The 19027-nt window shown below is 40.6% G+C and overlaps 1 protein-coding gene across 1 annotated transcript; it reads left to right on the plus strand.

Moving 5' to 3' along the window:
- Positions 1-4867: 4867 nt before the first annotated feature.
- Positions 4868-17736, plus strand: dusp19a (dual specificity phosphatase 19a). Its single transcript, XM_060827349.1, has 4 exons — positions 4868-5261; positions 8662-8708; positions 11996-12148; positions 16698-17736. The coding sequence occupies exons 1-4, from the start codon at positions 5039-5041 to the stop codon at positions 16884-16886; spliced, it is 612 nt and encodes a 203-aa protein (XP_060683332.1). The 5' UTR covers positions 4868-5038; the 3' UTR covers positions 16887-17736.
- Positions 17737-19027: the final 1291 nt, after the last annotated feature.

Genomic DNA, 19027 nt, shown 5'->3' on the forward strand with positions numbered 1-19027 from the left:
AACATTTCAACTCCCCTCCCACTCTGCCAAGGACATGGAGGTCCTGGGCCTCCTTCACCGCCGCTCCCTCACCACCAGACGCCTGGAGGAAGAACGCCTCATCTTCCGCCTCGGAACACTTCAACCCCAGGCGGCACGGTGGCACAGTGGTTAGCACTGCTGCCCCACAGCGCCAGGGACCTGGGTTCAATTCCTGCCTCAGGCGACTGCCTGTGTGGAGTTTGCACGTTCTCCCCGTGTCTGCGTGGGTTTCCTCCGGGTGCTCCGGTTTCCTCCCACAGCCCAAAGATGTGCGGGTCAGGTGAATTGGCCATGCTAAATTGCCCGTAGTGTTAGGTAAGGGGTATGGGTGGGTTGCGCTTCGGCGGGTCGGTGTGGACTTGTTGGGCCGAAGGGCCTGTTTCCACACTGTAAGTAATCTAATCTAATCTAATCAATGTGGACTTCAACAGCTTCCTCATTTCCCCTTGTCCCACCTCATCCTAGTTTCAAACTTACAGCTTAGCACTGTCACCATGACTTTTCCGGACTGGTCCAACCTGCCTATCTTCTTTTCCACTCCACCCTCTCCTCCCTGACCTATCACCTTCCTCTCCTCCCCCACTCACCCATTGTACTCTATGCTACTCTCTCCCCAGCTCCCCCCCTCTAGCTTATCTCTCCATGCTTCCGGCTCACTGCCTTTATTCCTGATGAAGGGCTTTTGCCCGAAATGTCGATTTCGCTGCTCGTTGGATGCTGCCTGAACTGCTGTGCTCTTCCAGCACCACTGATCCAGAATCTGGTTTCCAGCATCTGTAGTCATTGCTTTTACCCATTAAGGATTTGGAGACTGCTTCCTGTCAGCTCTAGACAATGGAGAACATTAAGACCTATTATGCTAAAAATATTCACCAATTCTATACTGCAAACGTATCACCTTGCAATGAAAACTTGAATGAGGGAGGTCAAACTACTCTGATAGCTTAACAAACATTGGTTCCTACTGGACCAGAACGACAATACTTGAAATGTCTTTCTTTCTCATATGACAAAAATCTGAGCCTGCTGAGTTGCTTAACTTCTGGAATTCAAAGGGAGGTGCTGGTTGACCTTCATAGGAAAAGCAAGACTCCACGTTGAGCTAGCACCCTGTGTCACACCTTCCACCTCTATCTTCTAGTTGCTGGATGGAAAGAATCCTACAGTTTGCCTGCGAGAAGAACATTTCTGGGACCAGGTTACTGTGGAAAATGTTATTGAATACTGATCCTCCAGGACATTATAGCTCAAGGGAACTTTTTTAATATCTCTGGATTTGTCAAAACCTACAATCTATATCTTATCTCCTCTCCTGTCCTGTCTTCCTTAATTTATCAATTACCTGTTTGCGTCAATAGAATAGCAATGTGATTCTCTTTGAGTTTTGAATATTTTGTTAATGAACCCAACCATTGACTTCATCTTGAAGGTTTTTTTACTGTGGGTTTATTACATTAACTGGAACTCAAAAACTGACTTTTGTGGAACACCTTTTGGCCTACTTTATTAAGGGCTGTGAATTTTAAAAAAAAATCCAAACAATACCTTAATGTGTCGGTGGTTAAGAGGGGAAAAGCAATCCTAATTTAATTTCATTATATCCCTTTTTCTATGACAAGATGCTTTCTAATTCCTCTCCCTCTCACTACATCAAGATGCAGGTCCGAAGGCCACAGCTTGGGTTTTTAGATTAGATTACTTACAGTGTGGAAACAGGCCCTTCGGCCCAACAAGTCCACACCGATCCGCCGAAGTGCAACCCACCCATACGGGCAATTTAGCATGGCCAATTCACCTGACCCGCACATCTTTGGACTGTGGGAGGAAACCAGAGCACCCGGAGGAGACCCACGCAGATACGGGGAGAACGTGCAAACTCCACACAGTCAGTCGCCTGAATCGGGAATTGAACTCGAGTCTTAGGTGCTGTGAGGCAGCAGTGCTAACCACTGTGCCACCGTGCCGCCCACAGGGTTAGAAGAGCCTAGATTGTGTTTATCCTTGTTGACCTGGGAGACTTGGACAGTCATCCCCTGATGCCTTAGTGATTACAAGTGGAGGAAGTGGAGGAGCCAGGTACCTATTGAGTCTCCACAGAGGAAACCTTTAGGGCGTCTTTGTGTTTGCTGCTTCACCATGTGTGTGCCCGTTGGCACCGACCCATTTCTCTGAGCGGTAAGGACACCTGGCATGAAATTAAGGTCCCTTGTATCCCTGGTAATCTTCTTATTAATGCTAAGAATGACTAAAACAATGAAGTTTTGGTCTGAGTGTGTATTTGCAGACACTGAGCATTCTGCTGGACCAGGATCTCCACAGTGATTTCCAAGATTTCCATGGAGTTGCCAGATGCTCACATGCTGAAGTCAATGCAGTAGAGAACGCTTGTGTGCTCCTTTATCCATTGATTCGCTTTACTGACTGCATCTGACAATGTTGCCTGATTCCTCTGTGTCTGTCTCTGTAGACTGACCAATTCATTTATGGCTAAGTACAAATGCGTGTCTTCTGTCTGTGCCAGAGATCTCAGGTGTTTAATCCTTGATCAGTTGCAATATGTATTAGTATTGTGCATAACACATTGTGTCTCCTGAGTCTCATCTTAGGGTACCCAATAGAGGGAAGTTTTTAAACTGGTGGAGTATGCAGGTGAAGGTCTTGCCTGTGTACTGTCCGAGAGTTGATTGTCTTCCTCCTCAGAGGTGGAGGTGTAGCTGAGGGTTTTTTGACACTGGTCACCATGTGGAACTTCTCTGGGTGCCCTCATAAAAAAAAGAGGAAATTAGTTGTTGGAGATAGATTAAATCTTGGCAGATAAAGAATGAGTTAGAACTACTGGTGAAAATGGGAGAGCAACACAATATAATGAAGCTTACTGTGTTGATTGCCAATGGTACCATGCTTTCCTTATAAGAGTGGTTCTGTTTTGTTCCAGCCAGATTCAGAAGTTTTTCCTCATAGGGAGTGAGAGCCTGATGTCAGCTGAGTTGCAGATTAATATCTCCTGCAATGAAACAGAGTGAAGTTAAGTATGATGTAAGTGGATGCAAGAGCAGTTAGTGGTGATCCACGAGCAGGAGAGGAGGCAGAAGGCAAGAGGGTTTATCATTGCAGAGGGTGAGGTGGGCAAGAGCCTTGAGTAAACACGATGCATGTGACACTGAGGATTGTTGTCAATCAGCCTTGGTAAGATGTGTGTACAGTGGCATTGCTAGCATGAATACGGTCTCTTGGAAGGTGAGGTGAAAACATAGAAAACAGAAAAAGGCCTTCGGCCCACTGAGCTTCTTCAGCATTCAAGATGACCATGGCTGATCCTCTATCTCAATGCACCACTGTTGCTCTCTCCCCACAATAAACGAGTAAATTACTGCAGATGCTGGGGTCTGTGCTGAAATGAAAAAATGCTGGAGACCACAGTAGGTCAGGCAGCATCCTTAGAGAGAAAGCAAGCTAATGTTTCAAGTCTAGATGACCCTTCATAGAGCTGACGTGAAGCGTAGAGGGTGCAGCATTTATATAATAGTTGGGGGGGGGGGTGGAGATTGGAGTGTTGGGGGAGAAAGGATATTGATAGTTTAGGTGATGTGATTAGAATGTGAGGATGGCAGAACAATGGTGTGTCTAACTGCCAGGCTGGAAAGAACAGACAGTCCCAATGGAGTGGGCGGCAAGGTGAGTGGGCATCGTTTCAGCGAATGCTGCAATGCTCCAATAAATAACAACGAAAACTTGAGCAACATCTCATCTTCAGACTAGGCACTTTATAACCTTCTGGGCTCAATGTTGAGTTCAACACCATCAGATTGTGAACCCATTCCTGCCCTATATTTTAGCTTTGCTTGTTACATTAGCTTGTTTTCTCTCCTTGGATGCTGCCTGACCTGTTGTGATCTCCAGCATTTTCTTGTCTTCAGTTGCTCCCCATAACCGTTGACACCTTTAATCTGTAAAAATCTATTTTCTAACAATATTCGGTGACTTGGTCTCCACAGTTTTCTGTTGTAGGGAATTCCACAAGTTCACCATCCTCTGTGTGGCATTTCAACTCAATCCAAAATGGCCTAACATGTATCCTGAGACTGTGATCTTCCTTGTCTAGAACTCCAAGCCAAGGGAAACATCATCCCTGCATCCAGGCTGTCCAACCCTGTCAGAATGTTATATCTTACCTTGATCTACAAATTCCTATTCTTCTGAACACAAATGAATGCAAGCTCAGTCGACCCAATCTCTCCTTATACAACAAACCTGTCATCCTAGAAGTCATCCAGGTGAATCTTTGTTACACTTCATCTATGTTATGGCAAGGATATTTCTTAGGTAAGGAGACTAAAATGGCACACAACTCCAGGTCTCAAGAATGCTTGTACATCTATAGCAAGGCTTCAATGTACCCGTATTCACATTTTTTTGCATATTAAATTGTTGGTTTATGCTCCAATTTTAGTGCTTGTTATCACATTTTGTGTGGTTGAATTTCTAGGACTGACTTTTAATTACTGTTGATCTCGCTAATCTATTTTAAATTCCCATTAAATGTCTTTGTTTTATAAATTCTCAATATTTCTTCTGAAATATATGTTAAATCTTCTGTTTGTAAAAGGAATGTCCCAATCCCAATCCCACAAATTATTGTCTGCACCTCTGTTATTATATTGCACCTTCTCAAACAAGTCGCCAATACAATTACAGTATAAACTGTGCAGTACTTGCCAAAACGAAGTCTTCCTGGTATAGGTGGCAGTAGGCTTGGAGTTGTAGGGTTTTACTTTCTTTATGTGACCCTTAACGCAAGCGATTTTATTGGTGGGAGTTGCGTTTCGTTTATGTTCTGTGAAGAAGTAAACAAATGAATAGGAAACGCAGTGTGAATGTAGCGTTGAATTTGTAGGTCTAAGTTATTGATTTTACAGTCGTTCAATTCAGTGATTACAGAAGTGTATTCTCAATTTATAATTGACATTTCAGTGCATTTCTTTTCCGTTGTTTGACTTGCTTCTCCCATTCAAATGTGATGCATTCACTTGTCAATGAAATCGAGGCTTTCTCAAAGGCTTCGCTCAAGAAACAGAGCACCAGAGTAACAACCATAACTGGGAAAAGACTGATTGAAACATTGAGAGATGCTCGAGTGCAAATTGTTGAAGATGCTCAACAAACGGATGGAGCTTGCGGTTATGTCGAGGACACCAGCCTTGATCTGAATATTGGTGTTGTTAAACCCTGGCTAATGCTCGGTGAGCTAATATGAACTAACATTCTCTAAAGCTTCTGTTCATTGTGGTATGACTGTTGCATCATTTACGTAGAGTTGTTACATTAAAAATAGATTTTTTAAAAATTCATTTATAATATAATTGCAGTAATGTCGAGTTATCAAAGAAAAAAGATACTGTAAGATCAAAAACTCCAATTTCTGGGCACTAACCACTTAATAGGATAGATGCTCCTAGATATTAGGGTCATTATACTCTTTTGTACAGGTACAGTCTATGGTGGGAAGACATCCTAAGATAAGATTTTAAAAATTGTACAGGTTACCTGTGTTTTTTTGTAGGTTGCATAAGTACTATAAGTAAAGTGTTGTAGAACATAAAACGTTATGGCACAGTACATGCCCTTTGGCTCTCGATATTGCGTTGACCTGTGAAATTACTCTGATGCTCATCTAACCTACAGCATTCCATTATTACACATATGTATGTCCAAAACCTGTTTAAATGCCCTTAACATTGGCAAGTCTATCACTGTTGCAGGCAGGCCGTGCCATGCCCCACTACTGTCTGAGTAAAGAAACTACCCTGATATCTGTCCTAAATCTATCACCCCTCCATTTAAAGCTTGGTCCCCTCGTGTTAGCCTTCACCAACGGAGGAAAAAGCCTCTCACTGTCTACCCTATCTAACCCTCTGATTATCTTATACGTCTCAATAAGTCAGTTCTCAACCTGCTTCTCTCCAACGAAAACAGCCTCAGTTCCCTCAACCTTTCCTCGTAAGACCTTCCTTCCATACCAGGCAACATCCTACTAAATTTCCTCTGAACCCTTTCCAAGGCTTCCACGTCCTTCCTATAAAGCGGTGACTAGAACTGTACGCAATACTCCAGGTGTGGCCTTACCAGTGCCTTATACAGCTGAAGCATGACCTTGTGCCTTAGAAACTCAATCCCCCTACCAAAAGGTGCCAAAACACCATATGCCTTCTGAACAACCCTATCAGCAGCAAAAGCCCTTCATCAGGAATAAACCGAAACGTCGATTTTACTGCTCCTCGGATGCTGCCTGAACTGCTGTGTTCTTCCAGCACCACTAATCCAAAATCTGGTTTCCAGCATCTGCAGTCATTGTTTTTACCTATCAACCTGGGTGGCAGCTTTCAGGGATTTATGCACCTGGACACTCTTTTCATCTACGCTGCCAAGAATTTTACCATTAGCCCAGTACTCTGCATTCCTGTTACTTCCGAAATGAACTACCTCACATTTTTCTGCATTAAACTCCGTTTGCCACTTCTCAGCCCAACTCTGCATCTTATCTACATCCCTCTGTAACCCACAACATCCTTTGGCACTATCCAAAGCTCTGCATCCCTTAGTATCATCTGCAAATTTACTAACCTGTCCTTCTACGCCCGCATCCAGATCATTTATAAAATGACAAACAGCAATGGCTCCAAAACAGATCCTTACGACACACCACCGGTAACTGAGCTCCAGGATGAACATTTCCCATCAACCACCACCCTCTGTCTTCTTTCAGCTAGCCAATTTCTGATCCTAACCGCTAAGTCAACTTCAATCCTTAAACTCTGTATTTTGTGTGTAATAGCCTACTGTTGGAACCTCATCAAATGCCTTACTGAAGTCCATATACACCACATCAACCGCTTTACTTTCATCCACCTGTTTTGTCAATAAGGTTGGTGAGGCACGAGCTATTCTTCACAAAACCAAGTTGATTATCCTTAATCAAATTATTCCTTTCCAAATGATTATAAATCCTATCACTCCTAACCTTTTCCAACACCTCACCCACAACTGAAGTAAGACTCACTGGTCTATAATTACCAGGTTGTCCCGACTCCCCATCTTAAAATAAGGAACAACATTTGCTATCCTCCAGTCTTCTGACACTATTCCTGTCGACAGAGATCAAAGACAAAGGCTCTGCAGTTTCCTCCCTGACTGCCCAGAGAACCTGAGGATAAATCCCATTCAGCCCAGGGGTCTTATCTATTTTCAGATCTTCCAAAATTGCTAAAACCTCCTCTTTGTCAATCTCAATCCCACCTAATCTAGTAGCCTGTATCTCCATATTCTCATTAACATTGCCCTTTTCCATTATGAATACTGACAAAAAGTATTCATTAAGTGCTCCCCTATGTCCCCAGATTCCATACACAACTTTTCACTACTATCTTTGATTGGCCCTAATATTACTCTAGTCATTCTTCTATTCCTGAAATACCTATAGAAGGGTTTTCCTTGATCATATCTGCCAACGACTTCTCATGTCCTCTCCTGGCTCTTCTTAACCCTCTCTTTCCATCTTTTCTGGCTAACTTCTAAGTCTCAAGCCATTAACTGAGCCTTCACTCCTTAACCTCACATAAGCCTTCTTCATTCTCTGGACAAGAGCTTTAACTTCTTTAGTAAACCATGGCTCCCTCTCTTGACAACTACCTCCCTGCCTGATAGGTATATACTTATCAAGGACCCGCAGTAGATGTTCCTTGAATAAGCTCCACATTTCAAGAGTGTCCATCCTCTACAGTTTCCTTCCTCATCCAATGCATCCTAAATTTTGCTGAATCGCCTTTCCCCCAGTTTTGTTTTTTTATTAAATTTTATAGTCCTTTCTGCAAGGATAGTACTTAACCTTCTTTCAATATTTACCCATAGTCTAAAACTTAGAAGGCAATATAATCATAACCTCGTTCTTCCTATAGGGTCATGTACTTAGAAATTATTTACTAATTTGTGCAGTTTCATTCACAAATAAATGTAAAATACCATCAGGCATTATTGTGGTCCAAATTTATCTGATTTATTTTCAGTGTACCAGACTTTCCTGATGTTGTGGTATTACATCATGAGAGTTAATTTACAGAACAATTTTTAAAAGATCCTGTCGACTCAGTTATTCTGTTGGTGTCAGTACCTGACATGAGCTTTCTGTATTTAATTAAATATACATTTATTTACAAGATTTCAGTTTTAAAAAATCCTTGGTGACTTTCATAATGTGAACTAATTGTTGTAAATTTAGCTCGGTTTACACTTGGAAGTGGTGATTAGTATTTGTCTCCCTCACTACTGATTCTTTTTCAGCTGGATCGACTTTCAGCTTGAGTACAATAACATGGAAAGTCTATCCACCACTTAAGCCTGTTGGTGTTAAGTACATCCACTGCATAAAATTACCAAATAGAAAATTGTTCACCCTTCCAATCCTTTTGGCATCATGTTACTGTTTAGATCAGTTGATTTCCATTTATAAAAGAAAGCTGCATATGGTACCCTGAATAACTTTATCCAATTTTGTTTTGATACGGCTATTGACATCTTATTCTACTCTCCAATTCTCCAAAATTAAGAACATTACTGACTCTTCTTTTTTATTTAATTTTCTTCCAGCATCCCAAGATGTGGCCCATGACTATGAAAAATTAAAAGATTATAAGGTAACATGAAAATGCTTCAGGGTTCAGGTAGTGTTTCAGTAAAAGAAACTCTTGGTCAGTGAAGTAGTGCTGCAGAACAAGACCTATGCATATGCTTACTGAATGGTACTAAAGTGCATTTCTGTCAGAAAGCAGGGACTGCTCCATATGTAAAACTGGTCGTGAAATTATTACTCAAGTTGGCTTTGAGCATCCAATACAATTTAGCACCGGTGATGCCTGAGAACAAGTAAGGTTGTCAATTATTTCAGCTGCAGTTGCTGAGTAGCTTGAGGAGAGTCGGGGCAAATTTAAAAAAAATTATACCCCAATCAAAATGTGAATTACTGTGTTAAATTAATAACCTTAGCTCCTCTGAAGACTCAACAATTAAAGGTGCTGCCTAGTGTAGTATTGTCACATCGATGACTATGTCTCCTTGCAATAATTGATTAATCATGAGTGAGATGATCTTTGCTGAAGTGCTGGTTCAGCAATGGATCCTGGCACTCTTTGGCCGAGGAGTTGAAAAATGTTCCGGTTTCTCACTTCTAACTGCTGGTCATTACAGATATGACTACTTCCTTATTTCCTTGAAATAACACAGAAAATTCTGGAAAAACTCAACAGGTGAGGCAGCATCTGTGGAGATAAAACTTGATGTGAGTGTTTTAGGTTGTTGGCTTTTCATCTCCTTATTTCTCTTATTATTCACACCTCTTAGCCTACCTCCAGCCTTGGCTCCTGGAAAAAAGTTTGCTCCAGATAACTTAACTGGCCTTCCACATGTTAATAATGTTACCCAGTAAACAGCTGTCATTTCTGCCTTTCACATCTCACCTTCTTCAAGTTGCTCAACAGCTCCCACCTTCGGTTCTTATTTACTGCAGCTCTCACCTTTTCATTTAAGACTTAGACTTTTGAGCATACATCAATTACATGAATAAGTTTGTCATCAAACTCCCTTCTACCCCAATACTCCAATAAAATGGGGATGGAGTAGGGTTTCAGAACCCAGGGCTTATCTGCTCTGTGCACTTTTCTTTTTTTCCTTTTTTTAAACCCTTGTTGAAGAGCTTGACCATGGTGGGCTCAAGATGGTGGCATCAGAGGCGTGTTTGTACATTATAGAGGTGGTTCAGCAGTGACTCATGGCAACTGCAGTGGAGGTGGGTTTGGGTTCCCGGCAGTGTCTGCATCCAGTGCAGGTTCATGGAGGTAATGGTGGAGTTGAGGTTGGGCCCAGTACTAGGCCTGGTGGCATCATCATCAGCGAGATGGGCCCGAAGCGGATTCACGGCGGTGGTGGAGTTGGGTGTGGGCCGGTGCGATACCTGGCAGCATCAGAGACAGCTGCATTCACGAGGTCCATCGAGGACTCATAGTAGTGTGGATGTCGTGGAGACCAAATGGCGCTGAAGAGTGGCGACTTTAGTTCCAGTGGGAGAGCGGTAAAAGGGACTTGTGTCTGGGCACCAGGCCCATGATGAAGCAATTAATAAGAAGGACTGTAAAGTTGAACACATGTTTTTCTTTATTTCTTCATGTGTCTGCCTTTTTCTCCTATGTTTTGGTTACTTTTGTGTTCTAAGTTGGTGTCAGAAGTGGTGACACTATACAATAGATTTCACTGGATTTTGTAACAATACACATGACAATAAACAAATCAAATCAAATCATATTGGTGCCAATACACTATGACTTGAAACTCATCCTGCCCACACCCATTTGATTTGATTTATTGTAGTCACATGTACCTAAGTACAATGGAAAGTTTCTGAAAAGCAGGGAAGAAGCTTTTAACCTGTTGGTGTGTGCGCTCAAGCTTCTGTATCTTCTGCCTGACAGGAGAGGTTGGAAGAGAGTATTATTGGGGTGACGTGGGTCTTTTATATTGTTTGCAGCCTTTCCGCAGCAACGAGAAGTGTAAATGGAGTTCATGGATGGGAGGTTGGCTTCCATGATGGTCTGGGCTGTGTATACAACTTTCAGTAGTTTCTTATGGTCCTGGGCAGAGCATTTGCCGTACCAGGCCGTTTTGCACCCAGATAGAATAGTAAAAGTTGGAAAGGATCATTATAAACGTGCCTCAGGAAAAAGAGACATCGTTGTTTTTTCTTAACTGTTGCATCTGTGTGGGAGATCCAGGACGAATGATTGGACGTCACTCTTAGGAATTTGTCACTTTTGACCCTCTCCACCTCAGCTGCGTTGATACAGGAAGGCATGTGTCCTCATTTCTTCCTGAAGTCAATGATCAGTTCTTTTATTTTTTTCAACACTGTGAGAGAGATTGTTATCATTGCACCATAACCAACATGAATGCCAATAACTCTCCCTTCCCAACCCAAGTTCTTTACCCGCCTCATGGAGATGTCAATAACCCTAGCAATGGGCAGGTAACACAGCTGTCAAAACTCCCAGTCATAGCTGCAGAGAACAGGTTGTATTCCCATATTTATACTCTCCTGTTTTGTCTGCCATCTAAATAGTTCAACGTGCCACAGTGCTGTGGACAATTCACTCATTCTTCTTGCCGTCCCCACTCATCTGCACAGGTTGTACAGACCTCATTACTGTTGGACAGTTGCAAGGTCCAAAGATCCTCAATTGTAACTCCCAAGTTCTTATTCCTGTCTCACCTGCAGTTACACCCTCCTGTCTCTAATCATAGATCAATTTTTACTTATGTAATCTGAGAGGTGTGACCACCTCCAGTGCAGTGTCCATTTTACTTTCCCCTTCCCTGATGTTTTGCATTCTGGAATTCTGGGTAGTGATGGTAGTCTACCATAATATGACTGAGCAGGAATCTCTAACCATGTTACTGTCTGCCATTGGCATGTGTTGGAAGGACTTGCAAATTGATACCCAGATTGATTTATTATGTAATGGATGAACTGTCCTTGGCTGTCAAGTCCTGAAGTAGGACTAAAATCCAGTATTTCTGGCTCAGGGACAAGAATGCTACCTCTGTGTTACAAGTCTTCCTACTACACATCAATAGCAATGGTACCATTAAAAATAATGGTAGTACCCATGGACAGGTTGTCTGTCATGATTTCCTATGCTACAAGTACCTGAGCAAATTGTATGTAAGTAGTTCAGAGACAGTTTTCTTTCATTGTGGAAGAAAAGGCTACGGGCTGAGTCAATTTGTGTGACTTGTGCATTTGCCAATATATTATGGATACTTTACTTAAGCCAGACAATTTGCTTTTCTGTCCGATGAGAAATGGTACAGATGGAATTTAAGGTAGAGCATAGAACTTTATATCAATTAATTCTAACTTTTCTTCTCTCCAAAGATTTCTCATATCTTGAATGTGGGATATGGTGTTGAAAATGCATTTCCATGTGAGTTCATTTACAAAAGTATTACCATACTGGATATCCCTGAGACTTGTATAATTTCATTCTTCCCAGAATGCTTTGAATTTATTGACCAAGCAAAGGAACAGGTGAGGAATATAGGTGGTAAGGAGACAATATTAATTCCTTGTAATGAGAACATTTGAGATAAGAAAGTGACCTATTAATAAACTATACAAGTATTTTAAATTGTTGATGTGTCTGCTATGAATAATTTATTCCTCTTTCCACTGAACAAGTCTTAGTTTTCCTTTTGACAAAGGAATGCAAATAGGGAGAAATTGACTCCACGCATGCACTGTTGACCAACTGTGTTTTATTATTTATGACTGGATGCCGTTTGAAAGGGCTATTACTCTTTTTTTGCAGTGTCTTTTTCACCTTTTGATGTCATGACTGGCAGTATGAAACTGTCATGCAGACTTAAAGTTGCTGGATTCATTTATAAACCTGCATGAGGAATGAAATATGATGGCCACTCCACAGTGACAATGGTGGTTGAAAAGACAAGCAATAGCAAATGATACAGAGAATGTTTCCATAATAGGATAGTTGTATTTAATTTATTGGGATGCAATTTACATTCTCAACAAATATAAACTGTACAACATCAAACTGGTCAAGGCTGGTTGGAATGTTGTACTTTGTTACTCATTTAAACTAATCAATCTCTTATGGCATTTGGTTCTGACTCATTTATCTGTCGATATCATGAAAGTGCAATTCTATAAGTGTCTACACACCACACTGCTTCCTTATCTCTTTTGATTCTGCGTTCCTCTGGTTTTTCTTGCTGTTTTTCCATTCTAGATTAGATTAGATTACTTACAGTGTGGAAACAGGCCCTTCAGCCCAACAAGTCCACACCGATCCTCTGAAGAGCAACCCACCCAGACCCATTCCCCTTACATTTATCCCTGCCCCTAACACTACAGGCAATTTAGCATGGCCAATTCACCTAACCTGCACATTTTTTTGGATTGTGGGAGGAAATCGGAGCACCCGGAGGAAACCCACGCAGACACTGGAGAATGTGCAAACTCCACACAGACAGTTGCTTGAGCTGGGAATTGAACTCGGGTCTCTGGCGCTGTGAGGCAGCAGTGCTAACCACTGTGCCACCGTACCTGGTATTATTCTGGTTCTTTTTGTTTTAGATATGAGATGTTGGGTAGTATGACAGAAAACTGATAGGTAGATGGCCATTGATGATATTTTTAATTAACAGGTCTAGTCCATTGATTTGGTAGGGACGTGAGGCGAGAATAGATGTAGGCATCATTCACCAAGACAATGTTGCCAGGACACAAGTCAGTAGATAGTAGGTGAAGTGGATTAGGAATCAAGAAAAGCTAGAGTTTTGCCTTGCATTAATTTGTGGCAGGTCGAGAATTGACCCAGTGAAATGTTATGGAGCGTGGGCAGGAAGATGAGTTGAGGCCAAGATGAGATCAAGCGTAATTGTAACAAATTGCAGAGGAAGCTCGAGGGGTTGAATTGCCTCCTCCTTCTCCTAGTTCTTATGTTCTAATGAAGATGGGAGGTAGGCACAGAAACTGTTGGCAAAATTTACAGCTTGGCTTTTGGGTTTTTGATTTGGGAGAGAATCCAGACAGAGATATGTTAAGTCTTGAGCTATGGACCATGTTAGGTCATTGAACGATACTGGAAAACCACATGAAGATCTGTAACTGCTTGGTTATATACCTGTTTCCTCAGTCATATTCTTTCCTATTACAATCACTTCTCTTTCCTTCCTTTCATGACTTGTAAGCTGCCAGCTCCACCAATTCTGCTCCAGTCTAGTTTCCCCCTCTTTACTGATATCTTCACTGACCATTTTGCCTTTACCACACCTAATATTCTGTTGCTTCCAGTGATGTCATCTGATCTCTGAAGTTCTCTTTTACCTTTTCATTTCCTCCTTCTCTCTTGTCACTTGAACACTTCCCTTTGGTGCTCAAATATTTTGCCTTTGTTTTGTTTACTTACAGATCCTGCCCTCCCCAAAATACATCGTGTAACTTTTCATTACTTCTCATTCCCAAATATTCCATTCATGATAATGAACTTTCTATAAGCCTGACTTGAAATTTTAACTGAAAAGGATGGGAAACATAATGCCAGAATAACCAATCTGTTACTGGTGCTGAGCCCTTGACTAGATGGCACTGATTAGATTGCAGCCTTGAAAGTTTTTTAGACTGAGTTGGATCATGAGTGAGAGGAGGTAGAGAGGACAATGTAGAAAGTGAAAACATGTAGGGTCCACTACTTTTTGTCATTTATATAAATTAATTTGGATGTGAACATAGGAGATATGGTTAGGAAGTTTGCAGATGACACCAAAATTGGAGGTGTAGTGGACAGCGAAGAAGTTTACCTCAGATTACAATGGGATCTTGATCAGATGGGCCAATCGGCTGAGAAGTGGCAGATGGAGTTTAGTTTAGATAAATGCTAGATGCTGCATTTTGGGATAGCAAATCTTAGCAGCACTTATATACTTAATGGTAAGGTCCTAGGGAGTGTTGCTGAACAAAGAGACCTTGGAGTGCAGGTTCATAGCTCCATGAAAGTAGAGTTGCAGGTAGATAGGATAGTAATGAAGGCATTTGGTATGCTTTCCTTTATTGGTCAAATTATTGAGTACAGGGTTGGGAGGTCATGTTGCGGCTGTACAGGACATTGGTTCGGCCACTTCTGGGATATTGCATTCAATTCTGGTCTCCCTGCTATAGAGGATGTTGTGAAACTTGAAAGGGTTCAGAAAAGATTTACAAGGATGTTGCCAGGGTTTGAGGATTTGAGTTATAGGGAGAGGCTTAATAGACTAGGGCTGTTTTCCCTGGAGCATTAAAGGCTAAGGGGTGACCTCATGGAGGTTTATAAAATCATGAGGGGCATGGATAGGATAAATAGACAAAGTCTTTTCCCTGAGGTTGGGAGTCCAGAGCTAGAGGGCATAGGTTTTGGGTGAGAGGGGAAAGATATAAAAGAGACCTAAGGGGCAATGTTCTCATGCAGAGGGTGGTGCGTGTATGGAATGAACTGCCAGAGGAAGTGTTGGAGGCTGGTACAATTGCAACATTTAAAAGGCATCTGGATGGGTATATGAATAGGAAGGGTTGAGAGGGGTATGGGCTAATTGCTGGCAAATGGGACTAGATTAGGTTAGGATATCTGGTCGACATGGACGAGTTGGAACCGAAAGGTCTGTTTGACTGTATGACTCTTAAGTAGTTGAGGAGTGAAGAATGGGCAAGACATGAAGGTAGAAGTGTTGGAAAAGGTTTCAAACTTAGTCACAGATGAGTTGAAAGTGCTATTTCTCGGCTTTGGTGGTAGAAAAGTGGGTACACCAGTGAGAAGTATGTAATAAGCAGGGGAGGTGCCACAAGGATTGCTGGTAGGACGAAGTAGTCTGTAGGATAATGAGAAGCAGAAAACATATTGGTATTGGAGAAAAACTGGTAGGGGAAATCAGTGCTAAAGAGTACTGATTGGTAGGAAGAAGGCAAGGATAGGTAAGGGAAGGTCACCCACAGTTAATCTGGTTAAGTCTGGCCATTCTAATCTAAGCATGCTAAACAGGAAGAAGTTAAAAATCATACAACACCAGGTTATAGTCCAGCAGGTTTATTTGGAAGCACTAGCTTTTGGAGCACTGCTCCTTCATCAGGTGGTTGTGGAATACACAGTTGTAAGATAATTGGTTGTATTCCACAACCACCTGATGAAGGAACAGTGCTCCGAAAGCCCGAACTTCCAGTTAAACCTGTTGGACTATGACCTGGTGTTGTGTGACTTTTAACTTTATACACCCCAGTTCAACACCAGCATCTCCAAATCAAAACAGGAAGAAAGCAGAGGAGAAAACACTACCTATCCCCAGTGTCATTCATTGTTCTGAGTTGGAAAGAAATCCAAGGGACTGAAGTGAAGCATTCAAGTTTGTTGTTTAGAATTCATGCAACTTCATTGCTCATTTGGAATGCCAAATTTAGATTAATTTTTGTTTATTTTGCATTATAATTTTTAATTAATTTTGTACAATTTGCTATTCATGGTACAAACTGTTTTTATTACAAGTAGTATTTGTGGACACAAGCTTAAAAATAAAATGGAAAACACAAATTGATAACTATTTATCTAGTCCAGGGATCCAGTAGGTGTGTTTTGGATTACTCAGGTAAAACATTAAAAAGTAAATCCAAAATCTTATTCAAAATTCAAAGCAAATAGACACTCCATTTTCAGTGAGGTGACATCAGGTTATCAAATGGCATTATTCTTGGATTAAATCAAAAAGTTGATGGACAGCATCAATATTTAATAAAATAATACTTAGAACAGAATATCATAGTTCTGTATAATTACGCTCTGAAATAAAGACGTTTAATCACTCCTTCAGTGAAATTTGCATGCAGACTGAAAACTACTCTCCGTATTTAAAATCCTATGTATAGTTGAGAATGTATTTTGAAGATTCTGAAAATTGAGAACATTATTTAAGAATCTAAGTTCCTTTTTTAATTTGATGTAAAGAGTTTTCAAATACTATATTGAATAATAATAATTTTAAAACATTTTTATGTGAAAAAAAATTTGTCTTGTTTTTCACTTTTCCTTTTCAAGAATGGGGTTGTGCTGGTTCACTGCAATGCTGGAGTGTCACGTTCTGCATCTATAGTAATAGGTTATCTCATGTGGGCATATGGACTTAGCTTTAAGAATGCTTTCTCAACTGTGAAAAACGCAAGGCAAGCTATCAATCCAAATCATGGTTTTATGGAACAACTAAGGAATTACCAGCCAAAGAAATGAATAAAGCAATATGGTCCTGAATGAAAAGAACTGATAGCTTTGCTAGTTTCCATAAAGTTATGGTGAGATTAGAGATTTGGAACCTTTTTTAAAATTCATTATTGGTAATATTTTCAATGCTAACATATGTTGTCAGCAACAATATTTGCATTAATGGTTGTTTGGATGCTGAATATTTACAACTTATGAAAATTGAATGGACTAAAAGGACACACTATATTGTAAACTCAGTGTCCTAACTATGAGATATTAGAATATTGTTATACATTAAAAGTAATCTAAACTATTTTGTGCACATCGTTGTTTGCCTTTGAAAATTGTGGATCACTGTAACTTAAATATTGTATAGTAAGATAGTATTTATATGGTATGAAATACTTTATGACAACATAAATTCTAATAGAGAATTATTGCAAAGCACTTGATGTCAAAGAAAGAAAATCATCTTGAATTTGTATAAAATAAGTTTTAAAGTAGAAATGGTTAAAAACCTAAATGCTGTGGAGACGTTCTAATGCAGGGATATCTATTCAGATTGCTTCTGCCATTGAAATCAGCATTTGAAATGAAATTCTGTCTACAAACCAGATCTTATTTATTTTCGGACTTTTAAAAAAGAAAATTCTCAATATATTTCCTATCTACAGTTTTAATCAGCTTCTGGGGATCTTCAAATATACAAGTGCCTATATCACTTGAAATGGAAATGAAAAGATGGATCTGTTCAAAAAACACTTGAATTTCATTTCATTATTTAGTGTAGCTTGGAGCATTGTGATGAAACTGTATTACAGTGTTACAAAATGATGTCTGTAAAACCAATAAAGCAGCTACTTGGTTTCTCATTACATTTTCTGCAATAACTGCTTGCTATTTTTGTGGAATCTGTGAATCTATTGTTCAACTTTTTTTGGACATTTTTACATGGATCTTGCATTTGCCAATAAATTTATTCATTTTGTATTAGATTTTAGACAACTGCAACTATTGAAGCAAGCATCTTTATACTCATAGAAACATAGACAATAGGAGCAGAAGTAAGCCTTTCAGCTCTTCCATCCTGCTTCGCCATTCAATATAATCATTGCTGATCATCTAACTCAGTACCCTGAACCTCCTTTTTCCTGACCTTTTGATCCCTTAGAACTAGGAGAAAGTGAGGACTGCAGATACTGGAGATCAGAGCTTAAAAATGTGTTGCTGGAAAAGCACAGCAGGTTAGGGAGCATCAAAGGAACAGGGGAATCGACGTTTCGGGCAAGAACTACCATGTTGCTCCTTCTTGAAAACATCCAATGTTTTAGCCTCAACTGAGTTCTGTGGCAGACTTTGTAACCTTAGACTTTGACTCTTACTTTTGAAGTCTTCAGTCATTAGAAACACCTTTCCTGCAATTACTCTTTCTACTCTTATTAAACTATTGTAAGTTTCTATGACAATCCCCCAACATTCATTGCAACTCCAGTGAATATAGTCCCGACTGATTCAGATGCTCTTTATATTTCTGGAATCAGTCTGGTAAATCTTTGTTCACTCCCTCCATAGTCAGAACATTCTTCACATGAGACCAAAACTGAATAGAGTACACCAGATGTGATCTTAGCAAGACCCTGTACCACTGCAGCAAGGTACCCCCCTGCTCCTGCACTTGAATTCTGGTGAACAAAGACACCCAGGTGTCCTTGCAACTTAACTCCCCTTCCCAATCTACCTTCAATCAGACAATAATGTCTTGATTTTGCTAGCAAAGTCGATAACCTTACACTTATCACGTTTTCTGCTTCTGCAATGTATTTTCTCACTTACTCAACTTGTCCAAATTACATCAAAGCACATTTATAGTCATAGAGATGTAGAGCATGGAAATAGACCTTTCGGTCCAACTCATCCATGCTGACCAGGTTTCCTAAATTAATCTATCCCATTTGCTAGCATTTGGCCCATATCCTTCTGAACCCTTTCTATTCATATATCCTTTCAATGCTGTAATTGTACCAGTCTCCACCACTTCCTTTGGCAGTTCATTCCATACATGCACCACCCTCTCCATGACAACGTTGCTCTTAGATCCCTTTTAAATCTTTCTCCTCTCACCTTAAACCTATGCCCTTTAGCTCTGGACTCTACTCCCCTGGGGAAAA

The sequence above is a fragment of the Hemiscyllium ocellatum genome, chromosome 7 (genome assembly GCF_020745735.1).
Source record: "Hemiscyllium ocellatum isolate sHemOce1 chromosome 7, sHemOce1.pat.X.cur, whole genome shotgun sequence".
NCBI classification, from domain to species: Eukaryota; Metazoa; Chordata; class Chondrichthyes; order Orectolobiformes; family Hemiscylliidae; genus Hemiscyllium; species Hemiscyllium ocellatum.

Excerpts from the sequence above, each read along its gene's own strand:
- dusp19a (XM_060827349.1), top strand. The coding sequence starts at position 5,039 with ATGCATTCACTTGTCAATGAAATCGAGGCTTTCTCAAAGGCTTCGCTC. Across the intron at positions 8,709-11,995 it reads AAAAATTAAAAGATTATAAG|ATTTCTCATATCTTGAATGT; the intron begins GTAACATGAAAA and ends TTCTCTCCAAAG. Across the intron at positions 12,149-16,697 it reads TTGACCAAGCAAAGGAACAG|AATGGGGTTGTGCTGGTTCA; the intron begins GTGAGGAATATA and ends TTCCTTTTCAAG.